Source organism: Brassica napus, chromosome C2 (assembly GCF_020379485.1).
Source record: "Brassica napus cultivar Da-Ae chromosome C2, Da-Ae, whole genome shotgun sequence".
Lineage (NCBI taxonomy): Eukaryota > Viridiplantae > Streptophyta > Magnoliopsida > Brassicales > Brassicaceae > Brassica > Brassica napus.
Window position 1 is genome coordinate 57,127,152 of NC_063445.1, and position 12,777 is coordinate 57,139,928.

Consider the following 12,777-nt stretch of genomic DNA (forward strand, 5'->3'; position numbering starts at 1 on the left):
TACTCAAAACCATATTTTTATTTGCATTTTGTTACATATAATTACACATCACATTAATGATTCATAAATATTTTCTTGTTTATTGTTTTAATCCTTATAAAAATTATATCTCATAAATATTTTAAGTTTTGTTTACAAAATTTAAGTTTATACATAAAATTAAATAAAACTTTAAAATAAAATTTCAAATATTTAAAACTAGATTTAGATAACAAAAATATACAAAAGAAACTTAACAAAAAAATTACATGAAGACATAACTATTACACAAATTTAAATATTACAGCAGCACTAATAGTCAGGTAAGTTTGAACCGGAACCTTCAAAATTTCTAAATATTGTCCAATTTTTTTTGTATAAGTGAAAATGGTTGTTGTTGTTGTTGTTGTTGATGTCTTTTCGTACAATCTTTTCTTGTTTATATTGAATATATTCACGAGAATTAATATCATCGATAAAATTTAGTCTTTTAGCAATATTTTATGTTTATATTTTGATTTCTTGTTCTTATCTAATGTATTTACAAGTATTAATATCTTCTGATTTTAACAATTTTTATCTCTAATCTACAAATTAAAAATGAGGATAGCCATTTTTACTTCAAAATGCACTAGTAGATCATATATGCATTACGAAAATCACTTTATGGAATAATATGGTATTTTGATTGAAGTTTAATCTTAATTAAGTTACTTTGTTTAAAATTTTATATTTTAATATAATATTTTATTAATTAATATTGTTGTAATATATTTATATATGTGCTAGTTATTTACAAAAGTTTTATGAATTCAAATTAGTCACGATAAATATAAGGACAATATTATAAAATACAAATAATTTTAAAGTTAAATTTAAAGTTTTGCTTTTGGAGAAAAACATCTTTAAATTTCACATAAAGAGTTTTGGAAACTTCAAAATAGAGTTTCTTTTTGGAAATGGTTTAAATGAGCTGATTGTCAATATTTAAAGTAAATTCAACATTACTTTAAAATAAAAATTATTGCAGTAAATTAAAATTTTGTTATCAAAATTACCAAATCTCTCCCTACATGAACACTTTTAAATTCATTTTTTTATATAAATGATATTAAAATTTTTGAAGTGATAACTATGTTGTTTAAAAGTAGACACAAATAATAAACCATAAATCATGGAACTCTTTTATTTTATGCTTTGTGAACTTAGTTAACTAAGACAATATCTATTAAGTCAGAGCAATTTTCTCAAATAGTCATTTTTAAGTTTTTGTCACAAAAATAGTTTTCAAAAAAGAAAATGGCCAAAATAGCCCATTTTTATTTTGAGAATTTTAATATTTATTTTTTATTTTTTAAAACTTGAAACTTTATCCTCAAAACTCCACCCCTTAACTCTAAACCATAAATCTAGATTAGTTAATCCTACAGTAAAAATAGATTTTTATTCTTTAATAAAATTTATTTTGGTCATTTTTTTTATTGAATGATATTTTGTGACAAAAACTTAAAAATTATTATCTTAGAAAATTTTTCATTAAGTTATATAGTTTGTATTTTCCTCGCCGTACGTAGTTTTATTTGTTTGTTAAAAAACTTTGATTTTTGAAATATTTAGGCCAATATATATAAAGGTATTTTCAATGGGGCACAAAAAATATTTTCAATGGGGCACAAAAGATTTCTCTATATTTTACACTAAAATAGAGTAATTTTATTATAGAGTTATTCTATAATAGAGTGAAATATAGAGTAATATAAAGTGAACCATTTGAACAAATTTAACTTCATAATAGAGTTATTTTATTTTAGAGTGAAATATAAAGTAAATTTTTGTATACCATCGGAGATGGTCTAACTATAAATTTAGAAAAAAAACTTTGATTTATAATTTTTGTTTTTTTTTGTTAAAATGTAAATATCATATAATGAAAAGAAGATTTTACAAAGAAGATCTCAAGTTTGAGCCATCTTGATAAAAAAAAAAGAAAAACAAGATAGACCGTAGAGATTACAAACAACCAGGAATAACCTTTATCTCAGCCAAGTCGCCGTGAACAAGTAAAAATGCTTACTAACTCTCCTAGCTCACTCATAATTCTTGTTTGTCGGCATCTTTTTCGCTTCCTTTAACGAAAGAGCATCCTTACTCTTTTACATATTGAAAAGTTTCACAGAACTTTTGTAATCAAGCTAGTTTTTGAATAACTTTTTTTTGTTGACCAAAATAATCTTTTAACGGCAGTAAATAATACGATGATACACGTGCATATATATATCAAAGGAACATGAATAAGAGAGGGAGGACTCTGCGAGATATACGTGTGATTTAAACGGTGACGCGACGGCGGTAAAGTGACGTGCTCGATGTAAAGCAGGTCCCACATCACATGCTTCTCCACCATTGTCTTTGTCTGAAAGGGAGAGAGCAAAAGTCTTGCGGGGTCCACAGCAGCTTTAAGTCTTTTGGCCTTCTCTAAAATCTAACACCTTTGATAAGAGAAGATCTCTTGAAGATCTAACACGTGTACGGCTAACTTGTTCTGAGACTCGGGGTCAGAATACGCATCGCCGCATGGAGATTAAAAACACAAAAAATATTTTCTGAAACTGGTTGAACAGAATCCCATGTGCATCTCTCCACTTCGTCTTGTCTGAAATTTTCATTTATTATGTATTTTATTATTTTACTACGAAAAATTTATTCTTATCTTCTTTTTTTTTTTGAAACACCAAATTTTATAATCTTATCAATTGATAAAATATGAATTTCAGAAAACAACGTCGAAGACGACCGATAGATAAATGAAAAATACACACCACCACACGAATTTAATACTATTACAATGACTCTTGGCCTCTTGGGTGAATACTAGAACGACCGATAGAAGGTTAAGTTACACTATAATATAGTACATGTTATATCGTCGGTTAATATCATAATTCTAGAGGTAAAATAGTGAAAACTTGACTAGTGATACAATATATTACCAGAAATGAAGGTTGTTTCCAACTAATCAGAGTTGTAAGTTCATAGGAAGATGGGTTCAGCGGATGCAGTCTCTGTTCGGATATTTTTCTTCTTAAAATAAGGATTCAAGTTTTATATTTCTAAGATTGATAAAAAGAAAGTTTTATATTTCTAAGCAAAAAGCTCAAAATGCTTTAAATTATAAAAGCAAGTAACAAAAGGAGAAAAAGGAACGGCTAGAAACAAACACGGATATTTAGGGAGATCCAATTAGCTGGCTCGGCTTTTCATGTTCTTATCACTCGGAAATTTTCAAAATAATGAAAAATACTATGCATGATTCTGAACGTATTTTTTGTGTGATGTGGTTTTGAATATTGTAACGTTGTTACTAACAACTCACCATGTTTGTTCGATTAAAGATTCTTATGCAGCAAGTAGTTTTGTTTATTTTATTTTTTTTGTAAACTAAGTAGTTTTATTTATCAAAAGTTGTATATAACGACTCAACAAACATATTAACCAACAAACATATTAATATGTCGAAATTCTTGTCACAAGACTCACCATCTAAGATCGTTTGCATGCAATTGCTAGAACCCTTTGGGCTTTAAAGTTTTTTATCACTACATTCAACGACGCAATAATTCTAAGTATTAATATAAACTTCAAAAAAAACAATTTCATCTTCACATAATTTGGTTATTTAAATTATTTTATTTCAGAGTTTTTTGTCCCTCTTCAACCTTATCCTGCAAGGATACACTGCCGACGTGCATGAAACCGCATGCGATTTTCAGTTTAAAACTTTTCCCCTCCAGCAATGTTTTCACAAACGTCCCTCATTGTTCATAGTTTCATTTTTATCCTCAACATTGTCTTTTAGCTTTAGGAACTCCACTGTCCAGAGCAAAACCACTGCTCATTATCCGCAAACAACTTGCAAGCTTCCTCTCCACTAAAAAGATCTTCATGCTCTTCCATTTTCACAAACTGGCCAAAACATCCCATCGTCGACATCTCAACCGCTGTCGCTGCCGCCGCCGTGGGACTATATTCTTCGTTCAAAATAGCGCTTGAGTCGCTACTATCAGCTGGATCTTCTCTGAAGCTTTCGGCACGTGGGAAAATGCTAAACATCTCGTATGCGAGCTCCGATGCCTGGGCTTCCCGAGGCAGTGGAGGACACTGGCTTAGCTCTAAGACTTCGTCATTAGCAATCACCGTCTGAAACGCGACCGTTTCCACCGTTTTTACAACGTCCGTTTCTTCTGTCACGGCGTTACCATTGTTTCCGCATGTCCCTTCCACGTCAAGTTTTGCTCTCAGCTCTTTAATCTGCGGAGATGAAATATTTAATAAATCATAAGTTGATTTTGTTGTAGAGTGTAGTTATTATTTATTATTCCCATTCGTGTAATCTAATTAATAAAACATGAAATTATGAGTTATAATTATCAAGTTCTCAACATTTAGAAACTATAAATTTTATTCAGTTTTTTATATATTCTACAGTACTTAAGGTTGTGGATTCGTTAAAGTATAAAAGTTCAAATATATACTCAAATGTAAACAAACAATTAACACCGTAAGTTGATCCTTTTTAGTATATGTACATTTTAAATGATATAATAATGTATTGTTCGTTCGTTTCTTATATAAACCGTATTATTGATGGATTATTTAGTTAAAATTACATCCTAACATGCGTTTGTAGTACATTTTAAATGATATAATAATGTCTTATTCGTTCGTTTCTTATATAAACCGTATTATTGATGGATTATTTAGTTAAAATTACATCCTAACATGCGTTTGTGGGTGCATAAACGTTTCGAAGTTATTCTCACACAAAAGAGCTAAAAATTTAAAATACGAAGTTTTATACCTCTGCAAGAAGGTAATCGTTATCACGTTGAAGCGAGTCGCGGCTGCGTTTGAGTGAATCAAAGTTTGACTTGAGAACGCCGTAATCACGTTCGAGCTGCTTTGTCTTCCACCGAGCACGGCGGTTCTGAAACCAGATCGCCACTTGTCGAGGTTGCAGCCCAAGCTCTTGAGCCAGCTTCACTTTTCTCTCAGGCTCTAACTTGTTATCAATCTCGAAATTCTTTTCTAACGCTTTCACTTGCACTACACTCAACCGCCGTTTTTTCTCCGCTGCTGCCGTAGACGACGCGTGTCCAACGCCGATGTCCTCTAGACTTCCGTCTTCTTCTAGACCGTCGAACATCTGGGAGTAGTCTCCGGCGCCGCCGGGGTAGAGAAAGCCGGTGGCTGTTGGTCGTGGACTTAGTTGTTTGTCTGATAAAATCACGGTAGTGCATTAAAAAAACGTATATATCAATCTGAGCGGATAATTTAAATCAAAATTGGGATATTTCTAATATTATGTCATGAATTACACTAAATTTCAAAAACCCTGACAGGATAACGTCTCGATAATATGAATTGTCAGAAAACACATCTTTGCCAGTTTTAAATAATAAATAAATTATAAATAAACACTCGACTTGTACCTCTAGCTAATTCTACATTTTCATTAATATATACTAAATCAAATCACTAATCAACATCCAGATATCCTACACAGAACTGCACTTTCAAAAGAAGAAAAACTTAATAAGATAATTGACTGTAACCTCAATAAAACAGATATACAACTAACATGTTTTTTACCTGCTGTAGAGTGGCAAATTGGTAAGAAACCGGATAAAGAATCCGAGCTTCCTCGTGATCTCTTCATCTTGTTTGGTCGGGAACTATTGAGATCAAGAACTACTTACGAAGATCGAAAGATTAGAGGGCCTAGATCAGTGTGAGTAGTAACGAACGACGAGGATCTATCTACGACCAATACATGTAGTAATATTGCTCGAAGATACGATCATTTCCGAAGGATTTTGGCGCTGTGTCTACAATTATCCATCCAAAGATGGAAACAGAGAATTGATCTGAGTTAACCAATTTACCTAGAAAGATTCATCTAACACCTTCCAAGAAAAATATTAAACTCTTAAACCATAGAATTTTCTCGATCAAGGAAATATAAAAATTAGAATTTACAATAAAGAGGAAAAGATAACAGAGTGGGAGAGAGAGAGATGGTCTCTAGGTCCCCTCTCCGGGTTTTAAATAAGAAGACAGCTTAACCCTAGGGGAAGTGTTGGAGATATCTTGAGTTTATTTCAATATTTTTTTTGTTGGAATGTTTATTTTAATATAAATTTTTAAAAGCGAAAACAATTTACAGAAATTTACAATGGTTGATGTTTTACACCGGCTCTATAGCCGCTTTTTTCATGCGAGTCTGTTTCAGGATCTTGATGAGTTGATGGTGTTTTTCAGCTCGGCTACATTTGGAGCCGGCATCGAATTCTAAAGATTCATTAAACTAGATGGTATAATCATTAGTTTCTACTTTCTATAGTTTCTTTTTAAAAGAAAACAACCCATTAATTTAGTTATAAATACTCCCTTTTATTTTACAATATAAATTACCCCTATGTGTATAGTAAAAATAAATAATAAATTTAATAATAAGTATTTATGATATTTTTAATATGCATGAATATTTTAAAATTTCAATCATTAAGAATGAAGAGAGTATTTTAGAAAATTTATTTTGTTTTAAATTTAATAATAAATATTTATTAGATAGTGTAACCACATATAATGTAGATTTATTTATGATTTGTTCAAATATATATAATTTATCTATTAAAAGATATTTTTTTAAATACAGCTTTTAACCTTTGTGCTTTTATTTATAATAACTTATATTATCAAATAGTGAAAAATATTCGGTACAAAGATACTATAGTATTTTGGAAGGCTTTGATGGTTTAATGGAAGCGAAAAATATAAGAACAAATCAATCATCCTTTCATTAGGAGATATAGACTTTCATTTGGGCAATAGAGTGCATAAGGAATCTAATACAATTTACTGTTATATTTGCAACAGATTGTTCTCAGTTGGTGAAGATGGTTTCTGAACCCGAAAAATAGCCGACATTTGGAAGTCATCTGGAAGATATAAATTTCCTAAAAAATGCTTCAACAGTTTAGAACTCATTCATATACCAAAGACGCATAATTCAAGGGAAGACAGTTTTGCAGGTAGTGCAGAAAAGCAACTATCGTTTGTTGTCCATATGGATGTGGAGCTACCATTTTGATTTACAGAATCTGTATGAATTTGTTTGTTGCTGACAAAAAAACTTATATTATGAAATAGAATGAGTATCTTTTAACTAATGACAATAACCTTTTTTTATTGTATATCTTGATGTTACGGTTCAAATACTTTGTAAACTAAAAACAAAAACAACATAAAAAGGTGACTCAAAATTTTTAAGAATTTTTAAGTTATTTGGAAGCAAATTTGTAAGATTAATTGGAATATTATTTGTAAACATAAATATGAGGGTGATATTATTATGGCTTCGAATGGTGACGAACCGCCCCGCACCGCATCGCCATGAATAGTAGCAACTTTTTTTTTACATATACTTATGTATCTATATATTTTTGTTACTATTACAACCGCATCGCACTTGTTCTGCAATTATCCCGCACGTCACCATTCGGAGCCTACACGCAGTTATCTTTAATGAAACTATATATGTTCAGTAGGGATGTTAAGATGGGTTTAGGTTCGCGGGTTTTTAATGGGTTTTGAAAGAAAGAAATGTTTATTTAGACTCATTTAGCTAGTCGGGTTTTAAATGGGTAACCCTTTTAAGATCCATTTATTAAATGGGTTTTCGCTAAAATAAACGGGAACCGTTTAACCCATTAATGTTTTTTTTTGTATTTTAAACGTTGTCGTTTGGTTAAGGGCCATAAGGTTTCTTTTTTCCATTTTCATCTTCTCCTTGATCAAATCGCCTTCGATCTCCACCGCCCCTCAACTTCTGAAACTTCCGCTGAAGCTTAATCTCCACCGCCTCAACTTCTGAAACCCATCGTCTCTGATCAAGTTCCGATCAAGTTTCGTTTCTGAAACCCACTCCCAACTTTAGATCGGTAACTACTCTCTTCTCCTCTGATTGCTATTGTTCAGATAAATTGATTTGTTTTTGAACTTGATTTAATTAGCAAAATTGCATATTTCTCTAAATTAAGCAAACCCATGAGAAAAAAAAATAATGTGTTTGCTGTTTGATTAAGCTATTACCGCTTTGACGTTTACTGCTATTACAGCTTTGATAAAAAAAATTTATATCGACCTTTGTAATTATGTGTTTGTTGTTTGATTAAGCTACATCCAGTTTTATAATCTATTTTCCTCTTTTTTTTAATTACAGCATGGATGATTTTATAGACATGAATGAAGAAGATGCTCTAGCTGAGATAAATTTGGAAGCTACACAACTAGAAGAACAATAAATTGAAACTCATTTTGGGGAATCAGCTCAAGCTCCACGCAAGAGACGTAAAACATCACGGGTTTGAGAAGATTTTGTATCAGTGGGGGTAGAAAATGAAGGCAAAGAAATGGCCAGATGTTTGCATTGTTGTATGAAGTTGGTGACACGTAATGAAAAGAATGTGAGTTGTGGAACTCATCATCTACAACGCCACTTGGAAACTTGTCCAAAGAAGCCTCCAAAGGAAGATAAGGCTGCATATGATCAGAAGAGAGATCGTGAGATGGTTAGTGAGGTAATCATTTATCATGATCTTTCATTCAAATATGTCGAATACGAGAAGGTTAGAGCACGAGACAAGTATCTGAATCCAGAGTGTCAGCCTATTTGCAGATAAACGGCTGCAGCAGATGTTTATAAGAGGTATGGAGTAGAAAAGGAAGAGCTGAAGAAAGTGTTTGCTAGACATACTGCTCGGGTTTGCTTTACTTCTGATCTTTGGACATCTAGTCTTAATAGCATGGAATATATATGTCCTACCGCCCACTTCATAGATGTTGGCTGGAACTTGCAGAGTAAGATTCTTGCTTTCTACGATTTGAAGCCTCCACACACAGGAGAAGAGATAGCTAACAAAATTTTGGAGTGTATGATGGAATGGGGTTTAAAGAAGAAGGTATTCTCTATTACCTTAGACAATGCTAATAACAACGATAGTATGCAGAGGATCCTCAAGGGACAACTTCAGATGATGAGTGGTTATGCTTATTGTGTGATGGCAAGTATTTACATATGAGATGTTGTGCCCACATTCTGAACTTGATAGTGAAAAAAGGCTTGGAATTAGCGGAAGATCTTTTGCACAACATCAGGGAAAGTGTGAGGTATGTGAAAGCATCTCAAACAAGAATTCAAGCCTTTGCAGCATGTGTAGAGCGAGTGGGGATTCTTGGTGGATCTGGTTTATCACTTGACGTTGCTACTAGGTGGAATTCTACTTATGAAATGCTTGTTTGAGCGTTGAAGTTTAGGGAAGCATTTAAAAGCTTGGAGGCTTTTGACACGCACTACAGATGGCTACCTTCTGAAAGAGAGTGGGATTGTGGCAAAAAATAAGTGGGTTGCTGAAACCTTTCAGTCAAATTACTACTCACTTTTCAGGATCAAAGTATCCAACATCTAGTGTGTACTTCACCGAAGTTTGGAGGATTGAGATATTGCTGAAGCATTTTGCGAGATGTGATGATTATGATTTGAAGCAGATGGCTAAGGAAATGTAAGTTAAATTTTCTAAGTATTGGGAGGATTACAACATCATTTTGGCTATGGGGGCAATATTAGATCCAAGGCTGAAGTTGAAAGTTCTTGAGAAAGCTTATGAGTGAGTAGATCCTTCTACTTCTAGTTTAAAAACTGAAGAGCTGAGGACTAATTTGACTAAACTTTATAAAGAGTATCAAGTTAGGACTTGGGGCAGTTCTTCTGGTACTTCATCTACACCAACTCCACATGATCTAGTTACTGAATCACCTCTTGAAGATGATTTATACAATGTAAGTTTCAAGAATCTTTACTCTTATTTTGCTTTTACTTGGCTGTCATTATTACTTCTTCTAACTAACATTATAATATATTACATGATCTCTTTGAATTGGAAAGAAGCCTTGGGAGTAATGTAGGAAACACAAGAACACATTTAGCTGTGTATCTGGATGAGAAGAGGCTAGATAGAAGGTCTTTTCGCAATTTGGATGTATTAATCTATTGGAGGGAAAACCAAGCTCGATTTGGTGATTTGGCGATGATGGCGCGTGATATACTGAGTATCCCTATCACCACAATAGCATCTGAATCAGCTTTCAGTATTGGAGCTCGGGTGTTACTCCATACCGAAGTCGCTTTCTTCCCAAGAATGTCCATGCTCGTAACTGGTTGCAAGGATTTGCAAAGTATGAAGGTAACTGGTTGCAAAACTATTGTATAAGCATGTACTATAAATTAATTTACACATTGAATTGTAGGTACAATAGAAGATGTTGATGATATGTGCAACGAAGATGCTAGGAAAACTACAAGTACTTCTGGAGTCGAGGGTTCAAGATCAGAAGATTCAAATGTACGTTGAACATTTGAGGTGATATCATTGGTTCTTATCTTCGAGAAACTTGTGTATGGGTTGTTGTCATTGTCTTTAAAAAATGCTGGTGATTTGAGTGATATGGGTTTGGTGGCTATAGGGAGAGGGGAGAATGTGACAGTGAAGGGGCTGAGAACAATGGTTACACACTTACACTGCTTAGGATCTCTTGCTTATATTGACTGATGTTAGAATCTCTTTCTTATATTGATCGTGTTTGGTCTTTAAGTTGGTAGATGACATACGATGTAGTAAAGTAGATTTGGGGCTTGTTAGGCTTGTCTTTTGTTGTTTCTTTGCTTCTTGTAAGAGTCGTTTTGGGTCATTAGACACAACATAACACAAGACATGACACATCTTCCTCTGTAGCAAAGCCTTACATTGTTTCTTTACTTTGGAGAAAGTAGAGAAGATACTTCCAAGTGCACCACCACCTGATCCCAAGCGGCAGCTCAGAGTCAGACGAACAAGATTCATCTTCCTCTGTAGCAAAACCTTACTATGTTTTTGTTTCGCTTTTGTTTACATTTGGTAGATTTTTTTGGCTTGGAGCAGTTCTGTTAGCTTTCTTTAAAACATTATGAGTTATTTTAGTATCAACAACAATCATTTTCTTGAATGTTAATTATCAATTTGAGAGGTTCAGCAGGAGAAGAATACAAACAATACTTTGCATATAGTCTGTAGACGTTTAACATTTTACATTTATCCAGAGTTCATAAAATTTAAAAAGTTATTGATAAATAATTTATTTAATATTTGTCACAAAGCAAGCAAGAATACATATCAAAAGTTATTGATAAATAATTTATTTAGAGTTCATAAAGTTAAAAAAAATGAAAAAATAAAATTATCTTTGTAAATTCGTTTTACAAACATAATTAAAACAAAAAAATAAATAAAAGAATCTAATTTAAATGAGTCTAAACGGATTTAAATAGATACATGTAAATTTCGCGGGTTCTAAATAGATACCTTTAATAGACTTATTTTTAAATGAGTCTATATGGATATGAGTTTTAAATGAAGTGGGTTTAAATGGGTTGGGTTTTACCGTCTTAACATCTCTAATGTTCAGTGAAATTAATAATATATGGTATGACTAAATATTATTTTCATACATAGATCGTGATTTATAAACTAACAAAAATAGCTAACAGTAGTTTAACTTAAATTGAGAAAATGATACATACTCCATAGCTAGTTACCGTAGTGATGCAATGGTAATGTTAAACCGTGACTCTATATTTTTTACAAAAATATTAACAAAAATTCTGGACTTCCAAAATATGAATTAACTACTTCGTTTTCACTTGTATACTTTATTATTTGTTTGGACTGTTTGATGATATGGTGAAAACGAGTAAATTAGAGATTCAAGGTTGGTCGAAATGGGTCTCTTAGTAGAGTTGGTATTTTTTTTCTGTGTTCAAAAAAAAAAAGGTATTTTTATATTAAAATGTCATAATCAATCGTAGTATTAATACGCTGGGCCAACCATTCATATTAATACGATATAGACATGGGTCATGGGTGTTATGTACAGCAGATACACGTAAAGAAATATTATATAAAAAGTTGAAGAAGTCGGTCCAGTAGGTGGCCATGCAAATTGATTTGCTTTAACCACAAGATTTTTAATAGGTATCAATGTGGGTCAGCATTTTTATTAATTTATATTGTGAATTCGATGCACAAGTAATTCGTCTTTGAAAAATTATCGGTTTCCTGTAGTCATATATTTAGATTACGTATTGTGGAAAGTTTAAAAACCCATCACATATCTAACTTCACCAGGATATAAAAGTAGTATGTAACGCGATATCCCAAAGAAAGTAGCATGCTATTTTTGTTGCTCGTTATCCGGTAAAGTTGCGCACAGACAAACATGTATGTATTTTAAGGCTCCAAATGGTGATGTGCATGAAAACTACGGAACAAGTGCGGTGCGATTTAAATAGTAACAAAAACATATAAATATATAGGTATGTATAGAAATTTTTGTTACTATTCACGGCGGTGCGGGACGGGACGGTTCGTCACTATTTGAAAGCCTTAGTGTGATTTATTTATAATGTTATAGACAAAGAGAGTGTGGTGGACAAATGATATTCACAAGCTGCAGAATATTTTAAAAATCGGGTAATGGGAAAGGCGACAGAGCTTTGATGAGATAGCTGTCTCTGTAACGATTTTGCCTGATTATGCCCATTTGCTACAAAATGTTATTCTACTGCGGCAGTAGTATCTAGTAAACTTATACATATGTTTAACATGATGATTTCGTATGTAACCATCTAAAATATTGAAATGGAAA

General features: G+C 32.3%; 1 protein-coding gene across 1 annotated transcript; it reads right to left on the reverse strand.

The window, feature by feature from the left end:
• Positions 1–3,465: 3,465 nt before the first annotated feature.
• On the reverse strand, positions 3,466–6,100 carry LOC106382896 (homeobox-leucine zipper protein ATHB-5). The gene is made up of 3 exons (XM_013822977.3): positions 5,629–6,100; positions 4,838–5,253; positions 3,466–4,287 (listed from the first exon to the last, which is right to left on the reverse strand). The coding sequence occupies exons 1-3, from the start codon at positions 5,693–5,695 to the stop codon at positions 3,838–3,840; spliced, it is 933 nt and encodes a 310-aa protein (XP_013678431.1). The 5' UTR covers positions 5,696–6,100; the 3' UTR covers positions 3,466–3,837.
• Between the last annotated feature and the right edge of the window lie 6,677 nt (positions 6,101–12,777).